The following is a 25800-nucleotide window of genomic DNA, read 5'->3' as shown; positions in this document are numbered from 1 at the left end:
TCTCTCTCTCTCTCTCTCTCTTTCTCTCTCTCTGTCCCTTTGTCTCACTGTATCTAACTGGCTTTGTCTCTCTCTCTCTCCTTTATTCCTCACTGACTGTACCCCTTGTTAAGCGTTTGCGTCTTTCTTTCTTTCTTTCTTTCTTTTTGTCTTTCTTTCTTTCTTTCTTTCTTTCTTTTGTCTTTCTTTCTATCTTTCTCTCTTTCTTTTTCTCTCTCTCTCTTTTGGTCCATATCGTTGTCTGTCTGACTTTGGCTCTGTCCTTTCTCCTGTCTTTGACACACACACACACACACACACACACACACACACACACACACACACACACACACACTCTCTCTCTCTCTCTCTCTCCCTCTCTCTCTCTCTCTCTCTCTCTCTCTCTCCCTCCCTCTCTCTCTCTCTCTCTCTCTCTGTCTGTTCTCATTGAGGCGGGGGCCGGCCTGGTGCTCCTGACGGAGGTCCTAATTAAGAGGTAGAACTGTGGGCAGCAGGTTTCAGAAGGTCCCACTGTCTCTACCACACGACGTGACAAAGAATGGAGCCACTGATGACATGTGACATTTTCACCAGGGATGATGCAAACCACTGCTAATGAAGCCAGGGAGCACACAGAGACAGGGGACAGCGACGGTGTGTGTGTGTGTGTGTGTGTGTGTGTGTGTGTGTGTGTGTGTGTTGTGTGGGGGGGGGGGGGGGGGGGTTACAGAGTCAGTTGGAGAACCAGGGCAGAACATTACGGTCAGTTAGATGGACAGAGTTAATGAGAGATGAGGCCGTGTTCTGCTCAGTAGGAACATCTTCTCCTCCCTACCCTGGCTCCTCCCCATCCTGGCTCCTCCCCTACCCTGGCTCCTCCCTATCCTGGCCCCTCCCTTCTCTGGCTCCTCCCCACCCTGGCTCCTCCCTACCCTGGCTCCCCCCCCCCACCCTGGCTCCTCCCCAACCCTGGCTCCTCCCCACCCTGGCTCCTCCCCCCCACCCTGGCTCCTCCCCACCCTGGCTCCTCCCTACCCTGGCTCCTCCCCACCCTGGCTCCTCCCTACCCTGACTCCTCCCAACCCTGGCTCCTCCCCACCCTGGCTCCTCCCCACCCTGGCTCCTCCCCACCCTGGCTCCTCCCTACCCTGGCTCCTCCCTACCCTGGCTCCTCCCCACCCTGGCTCCTCCCTACCCTGGCTCCTCCCCACCCTGGCTCCTCCCTACCCTGGCTCCTCCCCACCCTGGCTCCTCCCTACCCTGGCTCCTCCCCACCCTGGCTCCTCCCTACCCTGGCTCCTCCCCACCCTGGCTCCTCCCCACCCTGGCTCCTCCCCACCCTGGCTAGAAACCTAATGACCCGACTTATGACAGAACCAACAACGTCACATCCATAAAATAGAAAGTGATCAAATAGAAATTGAATTGGCTCTGTGCTCTTTCTATTGCGTTAGCAACCGAATGTTATTTATTTATGTATTTATTTAACCTCCTGTTTTCATCTATTCAACTTGGGTGTAATTCTCAGTAAACGACACAGTCATTGAGTGGGAAAATTATTTGAGAGTGTACCATTTTAGGGGGGAAAATAATGCAATAGAGGCAACACAATGTTCTTTACAGAGAACAAGGGAGGTGGGCATAGGTCCCACCCCTACATATTCCCGAGGGAAGAAAAAAAACAGTAATCACCCGGGGGCCAGAAAAGTGAGCTGTAAAAATTCTTCCCTGACCTCTCTCTGTAAAATTGAAAACTATGAAAGCTAAAGCCCTCGTCAGGCTAAATGTTCCTGTCGTCAGGTGATCGAGGAAACAAACAGAACAGGTCGTGCATAAAACAATGAACAAACTTTCTCAATGTGTCGACAAAACATAAAGAATATAGCGAAACACAATGATCTACATCCCCCCCTAACAGGCCAGCTTCACTTCCCACAATGTTGTCATGAAAGACCGACTGTTGGCACATATTTTTGTATAATTGTTTTGTAAACTTCCTCAAGGGATATTCTAAGCCGTGTGTACATACTAATGGTGGAACGGAAAACCACCGACCACCTGGAAACGACTCATATCATTTTTCCAGCTACAACGAGACAGAACTGTGCCCTTCTAAGTGAATAAACGAGTGTTTATACGGATTCTGAGACTGGGCTGAGGACGAACCGAGCCTGGCGTCACCATCCGGATCACGTGACCTCATTTCCTGTTCCTCTCCACAGATCAGTCTGGACGTCCACCCACTCCAACTGATTTCCGCCCGACCACATATTGGTCGGGCCAATCACAACCGTTTGTCTAATATGGGGCGGGTTTAATATGATGACTGTACCCATTTAAAACGATGACTAACCTATGTTTCGCTGCTCTGATTGGTTGTAGGTCTATCCAATTGCGTCCAGAGCCATTTTGGTCTGCAACTGTTTATAACGCCCCTTGGAAATCAAAAATGAATGGAAAATGTCCATATGTAGAGTTTGAACATAGCCCCCTGAAAGTGGACGAGTCGAATCATCAGTCAGAGACCCTTACTGTAAGTTGACTGAGATTCTTTAAGTCGAGCAGTCGTTTTTTTGCGCAACTGTCAAGATGCGCTGGTGGGCTAAGACCACTCACCTGCCTGGTGACTTCACATGCAGTAGAGCAGCTGAGCTGGGTTAACGACCGCGCCGGCGCTGGTGTCGGACGGCCACACCCTCATCCGTGGCCCCCCAGCGTACCCGGACTCCCGGAACCTCCCGTTAGGGCCCCTGGAACTTCCCGTTAGGGCCCCCGGAACTTCCCGTTAGGGCCCCCGGAACCTCCCGTTAGGGCAGCGGTGTCCCTGTCAGCGGTTTGACTCACTTCTGACACCTCGGCGCCGCCCGGGCCTGGGTAGTCTGAGAGGGATCGCATTAGAATAATTAGTCCTTGTCGGCCTCCATTTAATAGACCCACACACACACACACACACACACACACACACACACACTTTCCCCTCCTCCACTACCACACAAATACACATACTAGAGTACAGAGTAGACACACACTATGTACACACACACATCCACACACACACACACACGCACGCACACACACACTTTCCCCTCCTCCACTACCACACAAATACACATACTAGATTACAGAGTAGACACGCATTAGAGTGTGCACACACACACTCACACACACACACACTCACACACACACACACACACACACATACTGTACACACAGACACACTTTCCCCTCCACCACCACACAAATACACATACTAGATTACAGAGTAGACACGCATTAGAGTGTACACACACACACACAATATCACCCGGCGGGGCCGTCAAAGCCAGCGCCTGCTAGCCCCGCCCCCCTCACCCTCAGCGTGACCGTAGAGTGACCCTTGACCTTGCTCTCCACCACACACAGTTCAAAACCACCCATTCCCTGTTGGTGTTGTGTTTGCAGGAGAACTAGAAAGACGACACATATGTGAGCCCAGACAGAGACGCGGGGTCACGCGAGGTCACAACAGAGGCAGACCGGGCAAAAACTCTGCTGATCATCCTGATGTCGGCATAGCCGCGCCCCCTGCATCTGCATCTGTGTGTGTTGGTGTGTGTGTGTGTGTGTGTGAGTGTGTGTTGGTGTGTGTGTGTATGTGTGTGTGTGTGTGTGTGTGCGTGTGCGTGTGAGTGTGTGTTGGTGTGTGTGTGTGTGTGCACGCGTGTGTGAGTGTGTGTGTTGGTGTGTGTGTATGTGTGTGTGTTGGCGTGTGCGTGTGCGTGCCCGCGTTCAGTACGCCGCGTTCAGTACGCACTTAACACGCTAAACGGATAGAACTAACTCAATGAGAAGAGACTCTTACTCTGCCTCCCAGCAGCGTTGATGTCATCCTTGCAGTCATGTTGTAAGGTTTAAGGTTCTAAGGTTCATGCCTGGTTTCAGTGAATTTGTGTATTCTGGCTGAGGTCGGTGGTGCGTTTTCGGGGACTTTGCGAAGCCCAGATGTCAGTAGGAATCAAGTCAGCGGCTTCAGAAACTGTCCAGGGTCTGGGAGATGTAGTCACAGGGTCTGGGAGATGTAGTCACAGTTGCCACTTCCTCATGATATTTTCACAGATCACAGAACCCCTCACGAAAACGTTCTTGGGCCAAGTACCTCAGTCCGGACCAAGCAAGTCTCTCCACGTCAGACCCTTATTGATTCCCTCTCAAGATTTTGATTCCTCTGTGGAGACGAAGAAGCAACACCGCTCTCTCACTACCGCTAGCGGTCCAGCCTGGAAAGACCGCGTCGGTCTGCCAAACCTGTCGGTCTGCCAGACCTGCTGATCTCACTGTTGAGCCCCGGGGAAGCTGGGTGTGCGCTGCTCAAGATCCCCACCCTCCTTCTGACCAACTCCCGGGTCAAACACAGTTGACTCAAGTTAGCATAGCTGCTGATTCTCTTCAGCGTTAGTCAGGACAGTGTTGGCTCTTGCTCCCAAGTGAACCATGGGAATTGTGGTTCCCACGTGTGATCAATGCAAGCAGTTGGCGAGGTAGGCAGGAGTCCGTTTTTTCAGGGACGATTTGGGCGTGACTTCATCACTTGTTTCCACTCTAGGTAGGTAAATACTGTAGCGATAATGTTTTGTCTATAAAGCACATTTAAAAACAGCCCCAGTTGACCAAAGCGCTGTACAGCCTCGTGAACAGCACGGAATATAACAGACGCTAAAGTAAAGGTCGCCGACTTCTCACCCAAAGGTGTTCAGATGGAAGTACAGTATGTTTGCGGTGATAACGGATTTGTAAACCGGGGAGTTTGCAGGGTGTAAAGTTGGTTAAACTGAAGAGTTTGATGGGAGCATGATGGTGGTCATCGAGTCATTTGGTAGCCCGGGATAGTTCCAAATGTTAGTCAGGGGAAGTTTGCAGGTAGATTTGAGTGTCGTCTGCATAGGAGTGCAATCTGATGCTATGGAATCTGATTCTCAATGGCCCCAATACTGACCCCTGGGGGACACCTGAGGAGATTGATGCTGTGAACTAGTTAAACTGAGGAGTTTGGATGGTGTGAACTAGTTAAACTGAGGAGTTTAGATGGTGTGAACTAGTTAAACTGAGGAGTTGGATGGTGTGAACTAGTTAAACTGAACTGTGGAACATTGTCAGACAAGGGTTGATTCTTGGAAAGAGGAAGGGTTCTGGTTTCTGGTTCTGGTTTCATCAACCCACAGCTCCAGTCAGTGTCCCTGTCGTTTGTGGGCGTTGTCCTTTGATTGACCGACTGTGAAGCTGGACATCAGGCCTTGCTGAAAGTGCTAGGAAATAGCTGGATTGTCCTTGTGTGTGTGTGTGTGTGTGTGTGCGTGTGTGTGTGTGTGTGTGCGTGTACTGTAGGTATGCGTGTCCAGTAATTGCTGGTTGTGTGAGGTCCCAGCCCATGTCGGTCCGGCTCAGGTCACATTAACCCAGTTCTCACAGTTCCTGCTGTGGCTCTCGGCTCCTCTATTCCCACCATCACATTATTTACTACTCATATTAACATGCGGCTTCATAAGCATATTTTCCTCAGTGGACTTAACAAGACGTTTTATCACCCAGGCTTCCTGGCGGAGGGAGCAGGATGGGCTTCCTGTTCATATTTATACCCCCATACTTTACTGCCACGCATAAATAACAGCTTTTCTCTGCTAAAATTTAAGGCTGAATTTTTGCAATAAAATTGTGACTGAACTTGAACACGAAGACAGACTAAGATTGTAAATTAAGAGCACATCGTCCCGAACGTGAATCAAGTCCGACTTTGCTAAATAAGCACAACTTGGTCAGGATCAACCCTACTGTAACCGTACAGGGCGAAGGGGGTTTGCATTGTACTTCATTAGTTGTAGTAGTAATTTCAGATGTGGGAGGGACTATTCTATTCAAAGAACTCTCTTTAGATCCAGGCTATAGTTGAATATTGATTTGTTTTACTGAAGTGACATATTTTAGCGAGAGACACAATTTTATAGTGCACAGTAAAATGGGAAAGAATTACCTTCAAATGTGCTTTTCACAGTAACTTGAGAATAAACACATGGGTCTGTACTTTTGATGGTGTTTTTGGCTGACATCTCCTTCCTGGATACAGATGTCGTCATAGAAACAAAGAGACCATATCCTACATAGTAACTGAATGAACAGCAGTGTAATTATCCTCATTGTGGCATTGATCACTACTAATTGCACATTACTTCGTTTGTTTACCTCTCTAATTGTAGTTAATCATGCCAACTGTACAATGTTGCATGTTTCTATTAAACCATGTTGGCACATCATTAACAGGCAAATCCACATTTTGAATAATTTCTGATTAACTGTTAACTACAAATGAGATCTCTATCACGTTAATTGAAGGTTAGGGACTTTACAGTTATCAATGATAGTCTGATATCAAACTCGGGGGGGTGCCCCATTTTAGAAATCCGAAAACAGCAAACCATTCCCCCAATCATTAAGGAAATGGGAAATATGAATATTCATAACAAATTAAACTGGTTTCCACAATTAAAAACACATAACCATCCGTCAATAACTTTTCAAGAGGCAAAGACAGTCAGAAATCACCCGTATCATTTAAATAATTTCCACATCTAGACCTGGTGCTCTATATCTAGACCAGCTGCTCTGTATATAGACCTGCTGCTCTGTGTCTAGACCTGCTGCTCTGTGTCTAGACCTGCTGCTCTATAACTAGACCTGCTGCTCTGTGTCTAGACCTGGTGCTCTGTATCTAGACCTGCTGCTCTGTATCTAGACCTGCTGCTCTGTGTCTAGACCTGGTGCTCTATAACTAGACCTGCTGCTCTGTGTCTAGACCTGGTGCTCTATATCTAGACCTGCTGCTCTATATCTAGACCTGGTGCTCTGTATCTAGACCAGCTGCTCTGTATATAGACCTGGTGCTCTATATCTAGACCTGGTGCTCTGTATCTAGACCTGCTGCTCTATATCTAGACCTGGTGCTCTATATCTAGACCTGCTGCTCTGTGTCTAGACCTGGTGCTCTATATCTAGACCTGGTGCTCTATATCTAGACCTGCTGCTCTGTATCTAGACCTGGTGCTCTATATCTAGACCTGCTGCTCTGTGTCTAGACCTGCTGCTCTGTGTCTAGACCTGCTGCTCTGTGTCTAGACCTGCTGCTCTGTGTCTAGACCTGGTGCTCTATATCTAGACCTGGTGCTCTGTGTCTAGACCTGCTGCTCTATATCTAGACCTGGTGCTCTATATCTAGACCTGCTGCTCTGTATATAGACCTGGTGCTCTATATCTAGACCTGCTGCTCTGTGTCTAGACCTGGTGCTCTATATCTAGACCTGGTGCTTTATATCTAGACCTGGTGCTCTATATCTAGACCTGGTGCTCTATATCTAGACCTGGTGCTTTATATCTAGACCTGGTGCTTTATATCTAGACCTGGTGCTCTATATCTAGACCTGCTGCTCTGTGTCTAGACCTGGTGCTCTATATCTAGACCTGCTGCTCTGTGTCTAGACCTGCTGCTCTATATCTAGACCTGGTGCTCTATATCTAGACCTGGTGCTCTATATCTAGACCTGCTGCTCTGTATCTAGACCTGCTGCTCTGTGTTTCCAGGTTGGGGTCTTTTTTAACCCCTCCCGCCCCAGGTCAGGCTCGGTGCCAGAGTAATTTCCTCCTGCGTTAGCCTCATCCGGGGCGTCACCCTGTGAGCGGGCTGGCACGTGTGTGGCGCTGCGTCCAAACGGCGGTCTCTCTCTCTCACACACACACACACACACACACACACACACACACACACACGCGCCGGGCCCACGTCTTGACAGCTCACTCCAATTACTGGCCTCCCTGTCGCACGGTCCGTATCTCCCCCTCAGAGCGGATCACATGTGAGCCCATCCGGCACCGCACTGGTGGAGGGGGGAGGGAACACACACACACACACACACACACACACACTTGCTGTTGGGGGGGGGGGGGGGGGGGGGCAGGGAACACACACACACTTGCTGTTGGGGGGGGGGGGCAGGGAACACACACACACACTTGCTGTGCATACACATAATGCACACTGGAATGTAGGGAAACGACAACGGCACATTCTCTCTCTCTCTCTCTTCCTCTATCTCTTCCTCTCTCTCTCTCTACCCTCTCTTTCTCTCCTTCTCTCTCTTCTTCTCCAGTGGGTTAACTGTGTGTTTGGTAGTAGTAGTGTATCTCAGTGGGTTAACTGTGTGTTTGGTAGTAGTAGTGTATCTCAGTGGGTTAACTGTGTGTTTGGTAGTAGTGTATCAGTGGGTTAACTGTGTGTTTGGTAGTAGTAGTGTATCTCAGTGGGTTAACTGTGTGTTTGGTAGTAGTAGTGTATCTCAGTGGGTTAACTGTGTGTTTGGTAGTAGTAGTGTATCTCAGTGGGTTAACTGTGTGTTTGGTAGTAGTAGTGTATCTCAGTGGGTTAACTGTGTGTTTGGTAGTAGTAGTGTATCTCAGTGGGTTAACTGTGTGTTTGGTAGTAGTAGTGTATCTCAGTGGGTTAACTGTGTGTTTGGTAGTAGTAGTGTATCTCAGTGGGTTAACTGTGTGTTTGGTAGTAGTGTATCTCAGTGGGTTAACTGTGTGTTTGGTAGTAGTGTATCTCAGTGGGTTAACTGTGTGTTTGGTAGTAGTAGTGTATCAGTGGGTTAACTGTGTGTTTGGTAGTAGTAGTGTATCAGTGGGTTAACTGAGTGTTTGGTAGTAGTAGTGTATCTCAGTGGGTTAACTGTGTGTTTGGTAGTAGTGTATCTCAGTGGGTTAACTGTGTGTTTGGTAGTAGTAGTGTATCAGTGGGTTAACTGTGTGTTTGGTAGTAGTGTATCTCAGTGGGTTAACTGTGTGTTTGGTAGTAGTAGTGTATCTCAGTGGGTTAACTGTGTGTTTGGTAGTAGTAGTGTATCTCAGTGGGTTAACTGTGTGTTTGGTAGTAGTAGTGTATCTCAGTGGGTTAACTGTGTGTTTGGTAGTAGTAGTGTATCAGTGGGTTAACTGTGTGTTTGGTAGTAGTGTATCTCAGTGGGTTAACTGAGTGTTTGGTAGTAGTAGTGTATCAGTGGGTTAACTGAGTGTTTGGTAGTAGTGTATCTCAGTGGGTTAACTGAGTGTTTGGTAGTAGTGTATCTCAGTGGGTTAACTGAGTGTTTGGTAGTAGTGTATCTCAGTGGGTTAACTGTGTGTTTGGTAGTAGTGTATCTCAGTGGGTTAACTGAGTGTTTGGTAGTAGTAGTGTATCTCAGTGGGTTAACTGTGTGTTTGGTAGTAGTAGTGTATCTCAGTGGGTTAACTGTGTGTTTGGTAGTAGTAGTGTATCTCAGTGGGTTAACTGTGTGTTTGGAAGTAGTAGTGTATCAGTGGGTTAACTGTGTGTTTGGTAGTAGTGTATCAGTGGGTTAACTGTGTGTTTGGTAGTAGTAGTGTATCTCAGTGGGTTAACTGTGTGTTTGGTAGTAGTAGTGTATCTCAGTGGGTTAACTGTGTGTTTGGTAGTAGTAGTGTATCAGTGGGTTAACTGTGTGTTTGGTAGTAGTAGTGTATCTCAGTGGGTTAACTGTGTGTTTGGTAGTAGTAGTGTATCAGTGGGTTAACTGTGTGTTTGGTAGTAGTAGTGTATCAGTGGGTTAACTGTGTGTTTGGTAGTAGTAGTGTATCTCAGTGGGTTAACTGTGTGTTTGGTAGTAGTAGTGTATCTCAGTGGGTTAACTGTGTGTTTGGTAGTAGTGGTGTATATCAGTGGGTTAACTGAGTGTTTGGTAGTAGTAGTGTATCTCAGTGGGTTAACTGTGTGTTTGGTAGTAGTAGTGTTTCAGTGGGTTAACTCTGTGTTTGGTAGTAGTAGTGTATCTCAGTGGGTTAACTGTGTGTTTGGTAGTAGTAGTGTATCTCAGTGGGTTAACTGTGTGTTTGGTAGTAGTAGTGTATCAGTGGGTTAACTGTGTGTTTGGTAGTAGTAGTGTATCTCAGTGGGTTAACTGTGTGTTTGGTAGTAGTAGTGTATCTCAGTGGGTTAACTGAGTGTTTGGTAGTAGTAGTGTATCTCAGTGGGTTAACTGTGTGTTTGGTAGTAGTAGTGTATCTCAGTGGGTTAACTGTGTGTTTGGTAGTAGTAGTGTATCAGTGGGTTAACTGTGTGTTTGGTAGTAGTAGTGTATCTCAGTGGGTTAACTGAGTGTTTGGTAGTAGTGTATCAGTGGGTTAACTGTGTGTTTGGTAGTAGTGTATCTCAGTGGGTTAACTGTGTGTTTGGTAGTAGTAGTGTATCTCAGTGGGTTAACTGTGTGTTTGGTAGTAGTGTATCTCAGTGGGTTAACTGTGTGTTTGGTAGTAGTAGTGTATCTCAGTGGGTTAACTGTGTGTTTGGTAGTAGTGTATCAGTGGGTTAACTGTGTGTTTGGTAGTAGTGTATCTCAGTGGGTTAACTGTGTGTTTGGTAGTAGTAGTGTATCTCAGTGGGTTAACTGTGTGTTTGGTAGTAGTAGTGTATCTCAGTGGGTTAACTGTGTGTTTGGTAGTAGTGTATCTCAGTGGGTTAACTGTGTGTTTGGTAGTAGTAGTGTATCTCAGTGGGTTAACTGTGTGTTTGGTAGTAGTGTATCTCAGTGGGTTAACTGTGTGTTTGGTAGTAGTAGTGTATCTCAGTGGGTTAACTGTGTGTTTGGTAGTAGTGTATCTCAGTGGGTTAACTGTGTGTTTGGTAGTAGTAGTGTATCTCAGTGGGTTAACTGAGTGTTTGGTAGTAGTAGTGTATCTCAGTGGGTTAACTGTGTGTTTGGTAGTAGTAGTGTATCTCAGTGGGTTAACTGAGTGTTTGGTAGTAGTAGTGTATCTCAGTGGGTTAACTGAGTGTTTGGTAGTAGTGTATCTCAGTGGGTTAACTGTGTGTTTGGTAGTAGTAGTGTATCAGTGGGTTAACTGTGTGTTTGGTAGTAGTGTATCTCAGTGGGTTAACTGTGTGTTTGGTAGTAGTAGTGTATCTCAGTGGGTTAACTGTGTGTTTGGTAGTAGTGTATCTCAGTGGGTTAACTGTGTGTTTGGTAGTAGTGTATCTCAGTGGGTTAACTGTGTGTTTGGTAGTAGTAGTGTATCTCAGTGGGTTAACTGAGTGTTTGGTAGTAGTAGTGTATCTCAGTGGGTTAACTGTGTGTTTGGTAGTAGTAGTGTATCTCAGTGGGTTAACTGTGTGTTTGGTAGTAGTAGTGTATCTCAGTGGGTTAACTGTGTGTTTGGTAGTAGTAGTGTATCTCAGTGGGTTAACTGAGTGTTTGGTAGTAGTGTATCTCAGTGGGTTAACTGAGTGTTTGGTAGTAGTAGTGTATCTCAGTGGGTTAACTGTGTGTTTGGTAGTAGTAGTGTATCTGAGTGGGTTAACTGTGTGTTTGGTAGTAGTAGTGTATCTCAGTGGGTTAACTGTGTGTTTGGTAGTAGTAGTGTATCTCAGTGGGTTAACTGAGTGTTTGGTAGTAGTAGTGTATCAGTGGGTTAACTGTGTGTTTGGTAGTAGTAGTGTATCTCAGTGGGTTAACTGTGTGTTTGGTAGTAGTGTATCAGTGGATTAACTGTGTGTTTGGTAGTAGTAGTGTATCTCAGTGGGTTAACTGAGTGTTTGGTAGTAGTGTATCTCAGTGGGTTAACTGTGTGTTTGGTAGTAGTAGTGTATCTCAGTGGGTTAACTGAGTGTTTGGTAGTAGTAGTGTATCTCAGTGGGTTAACTGTGTGTTTGGTAGTAGTAGTGTATCTCAGTGGGTTAACTGAGTGTTTGGTAGTAGTGTATCTCAGTGGGTTAACTGTGTGTTTGGTAGTAGTAGTGTATCTCAGTGGGTTAACTGAGTGTTTGGTAGTAGTAGTGTATCTCAGTGGGTTAACTGTGTGTTTGGTAGTAGTAGTGTATCTCAGTGGGTTAACTGTGTGTTTGGTAGTAGTAGTGTATCTCAGTGGGTTAACTGAGTGTTTGGTAGTAGTAGTGTATCTCAGTGGGTTAACTGAGTGTTTGGTAGTAGTAGTGTATCTCAGTGGGTTAACTGTGTGTTTGGTAGTAGTAGTGTATCTCAGTGGGTTAACTGTGTGTTTGGTAGTAGTAGTGTATCTCAGTGGGTTAACTGTGTGTTTGGTAGTAGTAGTGTATCTCAGTGGGTTAACTGTGTGTTTGGTAGTAGTAGTGTATCTCAGTGGGTTAACTGAGTGTTTGGTAGTAGTAGTGTATCAGTGGGTTAACTGTGTGTTTGGTAGTAGTAGTGTATCTCAGTGGGTTAACTGTGTGTTTGGTAGTAGTGTATCTCAGTGGGTTAACTGTGTGTTTGGTAGTAGTGTATCTCAGTGGGTTAACTGTGTGTTTGGTAGTAGTGTATCTCAGTGGGTTAACTGTGTGTTTGGTAGTAGTAGTGTATCTCAGTGGGTTAACTGTGTGTTTGGTAGTAGTAGTGTATCTCAGTGGATTAACTGTGTGTTTGGTAGTAGTAGTGTATCTCAGTGGATTAACTGTGTGTTTGGTAGTAGTAGTGTATCTCAGTGGGTTAACTGTGTGTTTGGTAGTAGTAGTGTATCAGTGGGTTAACTGTGTGTTTGGTAGTAGTGTATCTCAGTGGGTTAACTGTGTGTTTGGTAGTAGTGTATCTCAGTGGGTTAACTGTGTGTTTGGTAGTAGTAGTGTATCTCAGTGGGTTAACTGTGTGTTTGGTAGTAGTAGTGTATCTCAGTGGGTTAACTGTGTGTTTGGTAGTAGTAGTGTATCTCAGTGGATTAACTGTGTGTTTGGTAGTAGTAGTGTATCTCAGTGGGTTAACTGTGTGTTTGGTAGTAGTGTATCAGTGGGTTAACTGTGTGTTTGGTAGTAGTAGTGTATCAGTGGGTTAACTGTGTGTTTGGTAGTAGTAGTGTATCAGTGGGTTAACTGTGTGTTTGGTAGTAGTGTATCTCAGTGGATTAACTGTGTGTTTGGTAGTAGTAGTGTATCTCAGTGGGTTAACTGTGTGTTTGGTAGTAGTAGTGTATCTCAGTGGGTTAACTGAGTGTTTGGTAGTAGTAGTGTATCTCAGTGGGTTAACTGTGTGTTTGGTAGTAGTGTATCTCAGTGGGTTAACTGAGTGTTTGGTAGTAGTAGTGTATCTCAGTGGGTTAACTGTGTGTTTGGTAGTAGTGTATCTCAGTGGGTTAACTGTGTGTTTGGTAGTAGTAGTGTATCTCAGTGGGTTAACTGAGTGTTTGGTAGTAGTAGTGTATCTCAGTGGGTTAACTGTGTGTTTGGTAGTAGTAGTGTATCTCAGTGGGTTAACTGTGTGTTTGGTAGTAGTGTATCAGTGGGTTAACTGTGTGTTTGGTAGTAGTAGTGTATCTCAGTGGGTTAACTGAGTGTTTGGTAGTAGTGTATCTCAGTGGATTAACTGTGTGTTTGGTAGTAGTAGTGTATCTCAGTGGGTTAACTGTGTGTTTGGTAGTAGTAGTGTATCTCAGTGGGTTAACTGTGTGTTTGGTAGTAGTAGTGTATCAGTGGGTTAACTGTGTGTTTGGTAGTAGTGTATCAGTGGGTTAACTGTGTGTTTGGTAGTAGTAGTGTATCAGTGGGTTAACTGTGTGTTTGGTAGTAGTGTATCAGTGGGTTAACTGTGTGTTTGGTAGTAGTAGTGTATCTCAGTGGGTTAACTGTGTGTTTGGTAGTAGTAGTGTATCAGTGGGTTAACTGTGTGTTTGGTAGTAGTAGTGTATCAGTGGGTTAACTGTGTGTTTGGTAGTAGTAGTGTATCTCAGTGGGTTAACTGAGTGTTTGGTAGTAGTAGTGTATCAGTGGGTTAACTGTGTGTTTGGTAGTAGTAGTGTATCTCAGTGGGTTAACTGAGTGTTTGGTAGTAGTAGTGTATCTCAGTGGGTTAACTGAGTGTTTGGTAGTAGTAGTGTATCAGTGGGTTAACTGTGTGTTTGGTAGTAGTAGTGTATCTCAGTGGGTTAACTGTGTGTTTGGTAGTAGTAGTGTATCAGTGGGTTAACTGTGTGTTTGGTAGTAGTAGTGTATCTCAGTGGGTTAACTGTGTGTTTGGTAGTAGTAGTGTATCTCAGTGGGTTAACTGTGTGTTTGGTAGTAGTAGTGTATCTCAGTGGGTTAACTGTGTGTTTGGTAGTAGTAGTGTATCTCAGTGGGTTAACTGTGTGTTTGGTAGTAGTGTATCAGTGGGTTAACTGTGTGTTTGGTAGTAGTAGTGTATCTCAGTGGGTTAACTGAGTGTTTGGTAGTAGTAGTAGTGTATCAGTGGGTTAACTGTGTGTTTGGTAGTAGTGTATCTCAGTGGGTTAACTGAGTGTTTGGTAGTAGTAGTGTATCAGTGGGTTAACTGTGTGTTTGGTAGTAGTAGTGTATCTCAGTGGGTTAACTGAGTGTTTGGTAGTAGTAGTGTATCTCAGTGGGTTAACTGAGTGTTTGGTAGTAGTAGTGTATCAGTGGGTTAACTGAGTGTTTGGTAGTAGTAGTGTATCAGTGGGTTAACTGAGTGTTTGGTAGTAGTAGTGTATCTCAGTGGGTTAACTGAGTGTTTGGTAGTAGTGTATCTCAGTGGGTTAACTGTGTGTTTGGTAGTAGTAGTGTATCTCAGTGGGTTAACTGTGTGTTTGGTAGTAGTGTATCTCAGTGGGTTAACTGTGTGTTTGGTAGTAGTAGTGTATCTCAGTGGGTTAACTGAGTGTTTGGTAGTAGTAGTGTATCTCAGTGGGTTAACTGAGTGTTTGCTAGTAGTAGTGTATCTCAGTGGGTTAACTGAGTGTTTGGTAGTAGTAGTGTATATCAGTGGGTTAACTGTGTGTTTGGTAGTAGTAGTGTATCAGTGGGTTAACTGTGTGTTTGGTAGTAGTAGTGTATCTCAGTGGGTTAACTGTGTGTTTGGTAGTAGTAGTGTATCTCAGTGGGTTAACTGTGTGTTTGGTAGCATGTGTTGCACTTTGTCTTGATGCTTTTAATGTCTCATGTAAAGCACTTTGAATTGCCTTAAATATAGTGCTATACAAATAAGCTTGCCTTGCCTTGCCTAGTAGTTTTCCTAGACCTGTTCATTGTTTCCGAAGTAGCACAGCAGCAGGTTGTAGTACATGTGAGTGGGGTGGGCTGGACTGGGTTGGGACTGGGCTGGGATGAGGTGGTCTGGGGTCAGGTGGTCTGGGGTGAGGTGGTCTGGGGTCAGGTGGTCTGGGGTGAGGTGGTCTGGGGTCAGGTGGTCTGGGGTCAGGTGGTCTGGGGTGACGAGTTCATTGTTTCTGAAGTAGCACAGCAGCAGGTTGTAGTACATGTGAGTAGCGCGGGGACGTTGGCTCCTCCTCTCAGATTAGCTAAAGCTCACAAGGGTTGTTTTCTAAATTCTATTAGTGTTTAACTCTTCCACTCCGGCTCGCTGTATACTGTAAACATGACATCATCAGCCCCTCAACCAAGCAACTCAGATGCATGATGGGACGAGGGGGTTACAGGAATCCCTGTTGTTTGCGATTTGGACCAGCCCTCTTCACACACACACACACACACACACACACACACACACACTCCAATACGTAGGCTGTCTACCCAAGAACGATTCCTCCACCATCTGATCCTATTTGGCGCACCTCCAAACCTAACCCCCCCCCCCCCCCCCCCATCAATTCAACCTCTTCTCTTAGGATTATTTTATCCTTCTGAATTGTTTATGGCGGCGTGCGATGGCGGCGTGCGGTGGCGCCGGCCGCGGCGGGGAGAGCTGGGCCTGGTGGGCCGAGCGGTATGTTCACACACTACAGCTATTTGGACGGCGCTCCGGCGCCGCTCCGTTCCGTCTCCGTCCCGGTCCCTCGGTTGGACCGCGCTCGTCCATTAGTGCCATCTGTGCCTTCCTGCACCGTCTGTGAGGCCCCCGCCGACGCCAAAACGACTGGCATCTCTCTGGAACAACCGGGTGGGGGGGGGGGTGGCGGGCGGGGGGGTGCGGGGGCGGAGTCCGGAGCTCTTAGCTGCCAATGATGTGCACTTCCCCTAACAAAACCATGGTCCGGCCGGGCAGGGAACAGCTTCCCCCCCCCCCCCCCCCGACCGCAGCCCACGCCGCAGACCGCTGTTTTTCATCGCTCGGCAGTAGGACGTGTTCGTTGACCTTTGACCTAGGCTAGATACTGTACGGTTTCTATTCAAATCACCGTTCCTTCATCCCAAGCGTCGTGGGACACATTTAGACTAACCTTTATGTGTTGACGTAGTTCCATTCAATAGAGCTTGCTTTATTAAGTCAATCTCTCTCACCTTAAAACAATGTTTAAATGAAATAGACATATATTATTGATTCTTTAAGAGAACATAAAGATCCCGTAAGGTCCAACCCGTGTCACATCAGAACGGTCATCATATGTTCTTTACCCAGCCTGTATCACAATCAGGTACTTGGTGTCTCTTTGCTATGATGCACTGAAGGCAAGATTCCCATTCCAGTGAGTGGGTGATTCCTCCATGTAAATGGATGTAAACGGACTGCAATTGTATAGACTTTCATCCAAAGCACTTTACAGTGGCTGCTCATTCGCCCATTCACACCCATTCACACACCAATGGCGGCAGCTGCCGTGCAAGGTGCCAGCCTGCTCATTGGGAGCGATTTGGGGTTCAAGTGTCTTGCCCAAGGACACTTTGACATGTGTAGAGAGAAGGAGACGGGATTCGAACCGTCGACCCTGCGGTCACCGGACGACCAGGTCTATCCACGTCTACCTCGCGTCCCATTTTACAACAGACAGGAAGTACTTCAGCTGTAAACACTGCTGCGATGGCTTTGTCCCGGCCTACTTAACCCGTAACAGACACGCCAGAGCTCATTCATTCGTCCTCCGACGAGCTTGACAGCGAAGTCTCCAATCATCTCGGTGTTCCATACATCCAGACGGTTCTGCAGAACTCTCCACTCCTGGTTCATATTCAGGCCTTGTCAGTCGGACCGCGCCGACGTCTCATCGACCCGTCAGTTACAAAACGTGACCGCGCCACTGAGGAGATGTGAGTCGGCGACGGAACAATCTGGAATCGGTATGTCAAGTGTGTTTACTGCCGGCTCCAGAGGAAACACCCCCCTCCGTCATCCCTGGCCGCCCCCCTGGCCGCCCCCCTGGCCGCGCCCCCCCCCCCCCCCCCCCCCCCCCGCGCGCGCGCGTCCGTCAGGGAGGCGTCAGAGCCTGATTGCCGTTCATATGGTACTTTATTTACACAGAAGAAGCGGGTTGGAGCCGGCGCTCCTCTCTGAAAGGCCCGCGCTGTAAATAAGCTTTCGGCGGAGGGAGCGTTTTTTTTTTTTACGCCCTTGTAAATTAGGACAGCGCCGCTCTTATGAGAAGCTTCTCCTCGTGACGCGGGGACCTGAGTTACGAGGCTCGTCGGAGGGACTAAATCATGGCCAACATCTAACAGCGGCGTTGCCGCACATCTCTTTGGGGGTTAGTCGACCGAGCGCCTCATACAGTAGCGGGGTGTACGGCCGTCGAAAGAGGGGACTGAAACCTTATTTACAGCGCATGTCTTCAGGACTACAGATGGAATGTAGCTTTTAGTGTTAAGGACTACAGATGGAATGTAGCTTTTAGTGTTAAGGACTACAGATGGAATGTAGCTTTTAGTGTTAAGGACTACAGATGGAATGTAGCTTTTAGTGTTAAGGACTACAGATGGAATGTAGCTTTTAGTGTTAAGGACTACAGATGGAATGTAGCTTTTAGTGTTAAGGACTACAGATGGAATGTAGCTTTTAGTGTTAAGGACTACAGATGGAATGTAGCTTTTAGTGTTAAGGACTACAGATGGAATGTAGCTTTTAGTGTTAAGGACTACAGATGTAATGTAGCTTTTAGCTAAATCTGGTGCGGCCATCTTTTTGTTTCTTGCAAACATTTAATGTATTTGCACATTGTCCTATTAAATAAACTTCACCTAAACTAAACTAAACTAATGAACCTCAGGTCTCAGAGCAGTTGAACTCTCTCTGCAGGTCAAACGCTCTGGCGGGGGCGCTGACCTGTCCTCCCATGCTCCTTGCGCTTGTGTAGCTTTTTAATCATCACTTTACGGTATGAGGAGAAGCCCGAGTCGTCAGCGCGCATCTTGCTGTTGACTGGCGCCGCCGTGGCGTTGATTTCCCAGCGGGCCAGATGGCAGAGCTGTGTGGGCAGTGTGTGTGCATGGACCAGGGTGTGTGTGTGTGTGTGTGTGTGTGTGTGTGTGTGTGTGTGTGTGTGTGTGTGTGTGTGTGTATGTGTGTGTGTGTGGACGAGGGGCATTGTGTGTGTGTGTGTGTGTGTGTGTGTGTGTGTGTGTGTGTGTGTGTGTGTGTGTGTGTGTGGAAGAGGGGCATTGTGTGTGTGTGTGTGTGTGTAGACGAGGGGCAGAGAGAAGTGTGTCTTTGTGTGGATGAGGGGCAATAAGAGAAGTGTGTGTGTGTGTGTGTGTGTGTGTGTGTGTGTATGTGTGTGAGTGTGTGTGTGTGTGTGTGTGTGTGCGTGTGCGTGTGTGTGTGTGTGTGTGTGTGTGTGTGTGTGTGTGTGTGGAAGAGGGGCATTGTGTTTGTGTGTGTGTGTGTGTGTGTAGACGAGGGGCAGAGAGAAGTGTGTCTTTGTGTGGATGAGGGGCAATAAGAGAAGTGTGTGTGTATGTGTGTGTGTATGTGTGTGTTTGTGTGTGTGTGTGTGCGTGTGTGTGCGTGTGTGTGTGTGTGTGTGTGTGTGTGTGTGTGTGGAAGAGGGGCATTGTGTGTGTGTGTGTGTGTGTGTGTAGACGAGGGGCAGAGAGAAGTGTGTCTTTGTGTGGATGAGGGGCAATAAGAGAAGTGTGTGTGTGTGTGTGTGTGTATGTGTGTGAGTGTGTGTGTGTGTGTGTGCGTGTGCGTGTGTGTATGTGTGTGTGTGTGTGTGTGTGTGTGTGTGTGTGTGTGTGTGTGTGTGTGTGTGGAAGAGGGGCATTGTGTTTGTGTGTGTGTGTGTGTAGACGAGGGGCAGAGAGAAGTGTGTCTTTGTGTGGATGAGGGGCAATAAGAGAAGTGTGTGTGTATGTGTGTGTGTATGTGTGTGTTTGTGTGTGTGTGTGTGCGTGTGTGTGCGTGTGTGTGTGTGTGTGTGTGTGTGAGTGTGAGTGTGTGTGTGTGTGTGTGTGTGTGCGTGTGTGTGTGTGTGTGTGTGTGCGTGTGTGTGTGTGTGTGTGTGTGTGTGTGTGTGGAGGGGTAGAGAGAGCAAGCCCTGCCTGTAGTATGTAGGACTGCTGTGCTCGCTGTCTCGTCGTTGTTGTCCCCTTGCTGTGTTTGTCCCTCCGTAGTGGACGTTGAATGTCCTCAACATGCCGGCAGAGGAGAGGACAGGGAGGACGGCGGGACACGTGTCCCCTGTCTGAGGTCTGTCTCTCCGGAGAAGGGGTCCGTTTATTTTTTTATTTTTTTATTTAGCCTTTATTTAACCAGGAAAAAGTCCCATTGAGATTAAAAATCTCTTTTTCAAGAGAGACCTGGCCAAGATAGGCAGCAGTGCAATCTAAACACAGAGTTACAGACGGAAAATACAACAGAAACACAGAGATGCAACAGTAATACAATTTACACGTGACTTGGTGATTTGGCTATATGGCAATACGCTAGTTAAAAACATGAACATACTGTTAGATCCACCTCTAAAACCTTCATAGTGGATTTAAAAACATCGATTGAGACCTGCTCCTCAAGTTTGAGATCATTTTATAACCAGGCAGAAGGAACCGAATAACTAAAAGCCATTTTCCCCTTTTCTGTTCTGACTTTGGGAACAAACAGCAGCAAGAAGTCCTGTGATCTTAAGGAGTATTTCCCAGTATGTTTCCCAGTTTGTCAAATGTAGGCACAGAGGTAAGAAGGAACAAGACCAAGAATTGTCTTATAAATAATGATGTACCAATGAATAAGTCTACGAGTAGACAATGCAGACCATCCAACCCGATCATACAAGGTGCAGTGATGAGTACGATTTCTACAGTTTGTGATGAATCTCAAAGCACCATGGTAAACAGTATTGGTTGCATTGAGGCACTGAGAGGAAGCATGCATGTACAGAACATCCGGACCCGTTGGGTCCAACTCAGGGGACATTCACTTCATTCTTGAGAACATCCTCTTGGTTCCCCCAGGAAAGAGGAACCGATGATTCAGTGGGGAAAGGAAGTCTGATTTCGTATTTTCTATCATATCATCCTTTGCTGTGAGAATCTATTTGCTTACTTGATTTAGATTCATGGTGATTAAAATACTTAGGTTAGTTTAGAAAACCATCCTCATCGCTCTGGGGTTATCTCATGGTTCTCCAAACGGATACGTTCTAGTCCATAATTGCTCTTTCACTCTTTTTTTTCTTCCAAATAAAACATCACATTTTAAGTTTTATGGAAGCATTTTATGAGAAGATGAGATCCACAAATTGGCGCGGGCCACAGTCCAAGCTTTCGGGTTCCACCTCCTGCTTCCTGGGCCGTGTTCCTCGGCGGAGGCAGCGGAGAACGCGGTGGGGGCTCCTCGGGGAGCCGTAGCATTGGGGTAATCAAGCTGTTCGGGGGGCCGAACGGCGAAGAGATGAGATGCGAAAGCACTCGCAGACTCCACTTCTGGAGCGCTGCCCGAGCACGAGCCGGCAATCACAGATCTGAAGCCCGGCAGAAGAGCGGACCTCCGAGGAACGGAGACAGAACCGGCACCGATACGCCGTTAGCTCGCTAGGCTAACGCCCAACGGTCGCACGAGGCCAAAGAGTCAACAGCGAGATACTTTGAGTGGACGACTGGCAACACCAACTGAATCAATTTTCGTCAGGGCGCTTGCTTCACAAAGCCTGTACAAGTATAAGTATACTGCAGAACCTGTAGAGTTTAGGATTACGACCATTGATGTTAGACCATTCAGCGATCATACCATCACATTAGGAGAGGTTTCAAAATGGTTGCCAATGCAGGAATTAGGAGAATATTTGGCAACATCAAACTGTTTTTCTCTCAAATTCCGTCCCATTGTAAGATTCAAGGGCAGAAAGGAGAGAAAACAGTTCACAACAGAAGAAGAACCGAGTTCATTTGACCCATTACATTTACACTTGTTCTTATCTTGTACCGTTAGCTACTGTACGCTATTTCAGTCTTGCTATTCAATCGATACTTTGATACACTGCGTCTAAAGTTTTGTTTGACATCATTAGAAACTTCACTTTTCAATATATTCCCATTTATTTCAATACAAACCTAATGGAGTGATTTTAATGGTGCCTATTAATCACAGCTTGCATTTGGATGTGTGCTTCTCTCTGACCAAGAGAAGGACATACATACACACACACACTCCCTGTCTCTTCACCTCTCCATCTCCCCCACCTCCATCATCCACCCACCCATCCCCAGTCATCCATCCGTCAGTCAGTCAGTCAGTCAGTCTGGCGACGTCTCCCTGACGTCCGGCGCTGACATATTCAGACCATTGTTCCGCCGCGCCGGGAGGCACAGGTGGGCAGCGCCCGCCTCCTCCACGCCGCCTGGCCCACTTACGGCTCGCCCCGCTCCCTGCCAAGCGGCTCGCTCATCCGGGAGCAGGGGGAGCTGGAATGGTTTGGACCGTATTGAGCTGCACCTGCTTAGCCCCTCCAGCACCGTACCCACACACACACACACACACACACGCGCGCGCTTCCTCTGCCGTTCTGTGCTGAAGTGTGACCAGCTTTTTCCTAAAGTCCTCCTCCTCCCTGCTGTAAACCCCCCGAAAATCCAGTGAACTTAGCCGCTCTGGTCGTCGCGGCCAAAACAGCATCTGATGTGCCTTATTTGTTGACTGTGTGAGATTAGCTGCAGAGGGTCCACGTCGAAGGGCTTAGAATGCGGAGACGGACCCCCCTCCCCATAACCCCCACCCCCCCTATGCTGGAGAGAGAAACGGAATGGTAGAAGATCTTCAGTGTTGTCTAAAGCCGCAGAGACAGTGAGCGCACACACAGCGTGGATTATGAGGAGGAGGCGTAGCTCAAGTGCGTCGCAGCTAACTGCTGTTCTCCGACTCCTAAGTGGTTGTGGAATTCAACATGGGGGCCGATGCAAGGTCTTTGATTTCAGCGCTGATGCCCACAACACCTCCGATATTGACAGCTGCTCGTCTCTGGAAAGGGAGTGAGAGAGAGAGGTGGGGAAAGAAAGGGAGATGGAGAGAAAGAGAGGGAGGGAGAGGGAGATGGGGAGAAAGAGAGAGGAGAAGAGAGGGAAAGAGACCGATTGAGAAAGATGGGGGAGAGAGAGAGAAAGGGAGAAAGAGATGGGGAGAAAGAGAGAGAGGGGAAGACTGGGAAAGAGAGAGAGGGGGAGAAAGAGAGAAAGAGAGAGAGATGGGGAGAAAGAGAGAGAAAGAGAGAGAGAGAGATGAGGAGAAAGAGAGAGAGAGATGAGGAGAAAGAGAGAGAGGGGGAGAAAGAGAGAGAGATGGGGAGAAAGAGAGAGAGAGATGAGGAGAAAGAGAGAGAGATGAGGAGAAAGAGAGAGAAAGAGAGAGATGAGGAGAAAGAGAGAGAGAGAGATGAGGAGAAAGAGAGAGAGAGATGAGGAGAAAGAGAGAAAAAGAGAGAGAGAGATGAGGAGAAAGAGAGAGAGGGGGAGAAAGAGAGAGAAAGAGAGAGAGATATGAGGAGAAAGAGAGAGAAAGATGATGAGAAAGAGAGAGAGAGATGAGGAGAAAGAGAGAGAAAGAGAGAGAGAGATGAGGAGAAAGAGAGAGAGAGATGATGAGAAAGAGAGAGAGATGAGGAGAAAGAGAGAGAGAGATGAGGAGAGAGAGAGAGAGAGATGAGGAGAAAGACAGAGAGATGAGGAGAAAGAGAGAGAGAGATGAGGAGAAAGAGAGAGAGAGATGAGGAGAAAGAGAGAGAGAGATGAGGAGAAAGAGAGAGAGAGATGAAGAGAAAGAGAGAGAAAGAGAGAGAGAGATGAGGAGAAAGAGAGCGGGCTCAGTGGCAGGTGTGAGGCTCGTAGGCTGGTGGATATTATTTGTACTAGAGCTCCCTCTTGGTGCCAGCGTGCCCAGTGTTGGCTGCTGTGAGGCCCAGCGGTCCGACGGGCTCAGACAGCTGTCTGGCTGGGGGTCTCGTAGCCAGGGTTGACTGTACAGGACCCCCAGTGTGGAAGGAGCCAGACACATTTGGGGCTTAAATTGAGATGTTGTGTCGGTATGTGCAGGCAGACACTCGATGCAGGGAAGTGGAAAGCACTTCACAGAAATAATTTTCTGTGAAATATATAATTGAATTATTAATAACAGTTTACTTATTGTAAGCAGATTTCTTATTGGGGATAACTGTTCTTGGTGATTTTATTGATCAGAGTTTTATTTTATAAGGTTTAATTACATTTCATAGTGCATATTATTTCATAGTGCGTTATTATTTATTGTGAAGAGCATAATTAAGATTATTCAAATTCAGTATTCACATTTATTTATTTTTTAAATATACCATGAAAATAAAGTAAGAGTTGAGAGATGTGAGCTTTTCAAATATTATAGTTAATTTCAATTCATGCCAGTTAGATCCATTATGGCAATTTTTATTTGGGGAAATGAGCACTTGTGATTTTGTATGTCATTAGATATTACGTATATCACCCGTACTAACCTTATATTTTGTTATAACATAATTATTTCAATGTGGAACATTTTATATAATTTTCCATTATTTTATCCAGGTCTAACACCATATTTTTTTCTCTTATTTCAGGGACGATGTATGAATTTCAACCGGATGCCGAATCATTAAGAGAAGAAAGAACAACCGTCTCATTCCAGTACAACAATAACTACACATTGTGGATGACAAAGGAAAATCTGTTGTTGTTGTTTTTGTCTAGTGTCCAATACCACTATCCATGTGCTTCTCCATTTTGTGCACAAGGGACCCTCATCTCCATTCGGCTTTCCGCCCTCTCAAACTATTCCACAGTCAAAAGAATATTTGAATATTTCCAAGTATTCATAGCAGAGATAAAATTGTATGTATTTTCTAACTTGTCTTTTTAATTTTGCGAGACCTCAAGCAAAAATACCGCACGGCACCAAATGTGCCACTGGGATTCGGTTAGATGTTGTGCACACCAGAGGCTTAACATACATTCCTCTGTCCATATTGAGCCTTCTGTGGAAAACCGTGGGCACAGACGGAAGCTATCTAAAAAAAAAAAAAAACTGTGAGTAAAAGAGGCTGTTTGCCGTTGGCGCGTCAGGCGGGATAATCCCGGTGGGGCTGGCGAGTGCAGAAGTCCATCACCTCTTGGCGATGTCTCGTCACAGAAGCTCTCTAGCTCTCCAGCCTTCTCCGGATGCCTGGCGGGAGCCCTCGGACTGGAGATCTTGTCATTTTAACGCTGAGTAGTGCACACGCCTGACAGGCTGGAGACAGGACGCCCCGAGGTACTGGAAGCAGTACTACTTTGCCCTTTAGTTTATTTGAAGACACCTTCCTTTCATTATGCGCCCGGGACCTGGAAATTAATAGAGCGTTATTTGACTGCGGGACACCCTCGTGACCGGCCGATCTCCGGCGAGGTTGGAGGGACGGACGCCGCCGGACCCTGACATGGCGCCCGGTGGGTTCTTGCCCCTATTTTTGTGCAGTCTGCTGTGTGCTTGGCTAGGCGTGCAGCACATCACAAACCATAAACACGCCTATCCGTTTGGTTGGAAGATATAGATAGAGCTGTCTAACCAGCACGTTGATACCCACCGTCTCAGCTCTCCAAGGGCCCCCTCCTGTCTCACAGCTCTCCAAGGGCCCCCTCCTGTCTCAATCCACTAGCTGTCTCAGCACCAGAATATCAAAGTTTAATTAAAATAATTAAAGGCAACAGCAAGCGGCAGCCTGTGAAGTTGGCTGTCTCCTGTATGTCTTCTGACATTGAATGACCTATTACTGTACACGCGTTATTGGGTGAGAAAGAGGACCCCGAGCCTCGGAGACGCTGCGGCGCGTCCTCAACGCAAAGCCAAAGCAGCGGATGCGATGGACGGATAAGTATTGTTCATTTTCCAGAAATGATGTTCCGAGCCACATGCCCCCCCCCCCCCCACCCGAAAAGAGAGAGAGAGAGATATTGTATTTGTTGTAGAGTTCTCAAGCGCGCTGTCATGACGCCAATCGCAGATGATGTCAGCGCGAGCGCGAGCTCTGTGGGGGAGGAACGGGGGGCAACAGCTGAAAGAGAGAGAGGCTCGAACGATCCAGTCACATTCGATACGCTACTTCAGACGCAAAATGGAGATTCAAGTCGAAACCTGACAAAGCGCGGCGAGTTTGATGGGAACCGGTATAGACAATGACCAGTGGCTGGGTCAGTGGGATGTCTCGGTGCAGGCAGGGTAGCTTATCAAATGACACTAAAAATAAGTTCAACAACCATCAAGTTGGAGGGGGAACGGGCGAACATCTCACATTTGGTGGGCGTGCGAGTGCGCGAGATGGGCCGGGCACGCACGCCGGCCCGGGATAATTATTCCTTTGTTTCCAGACTGCAAGAGACATAAATAATCCCGCTGGTCAACATAGCAAATCCTCGGGGTGCCTTGCTGTTTATTTTCAACTTAAACATACACTTAGCCTCTTGCATAGTTTTCAGCATGACATTTGAATAGGTTATTTTAGATGAGGAATATTTAGCTCTTATATTTGTCTTTTTTATGTTACGACTGAGATCATGGGACTGTTATTAACTCCTACTAATGAGATATTTACATACCAGTCAAAACACAGTGACCCGGCCTGCTAATAACACTTCACTCTCAATTTAGGAGCTTTTTC

The 25800-nt window shown here is 46.9% G+C and overlaps 1 protein-coding gene across 1 annotated transcript in view; it reads left to right on the top strand.

The window, feature by feature from the left end:
- Positions 1 to 21595, top strand: part of antxr2a (ANTXR cell adhesion molecule 2a) — a gene marked incomplete at both ends in the record, with an annotated part of 62891 nt that extends 41296 nt beyond the window's left edge. Inside the window, one exon of the mRNA XM_084439592.1 lies at positions 21449 to 21595. Coding sequence (XP_084295718.1) covers positions 21449 to 21595 — 147 coding nt within the window. The remainder of the gene's footprint in view (positions 1 to 21448) is intronic.
- Positions 21596 to 25800: the final 4205 nt, after the last annotated feature.

The sequence above is a fragment of the Borostomias antarcticus genome (assembly GCF_949987555.1).
Source record: "Borostomias antarcticus genome assembly, chromosome: 6".
Classification (NCBI taxonomy): Eukaryota; Metazoa; Chordata; class Actinopteri; order Stomiiformes; family Stomiidae; genus Borostomias; species Borostomias antarcticus.
This window is presented reverse-complemented; position numbering and strand designations above follow the sequence as displayed.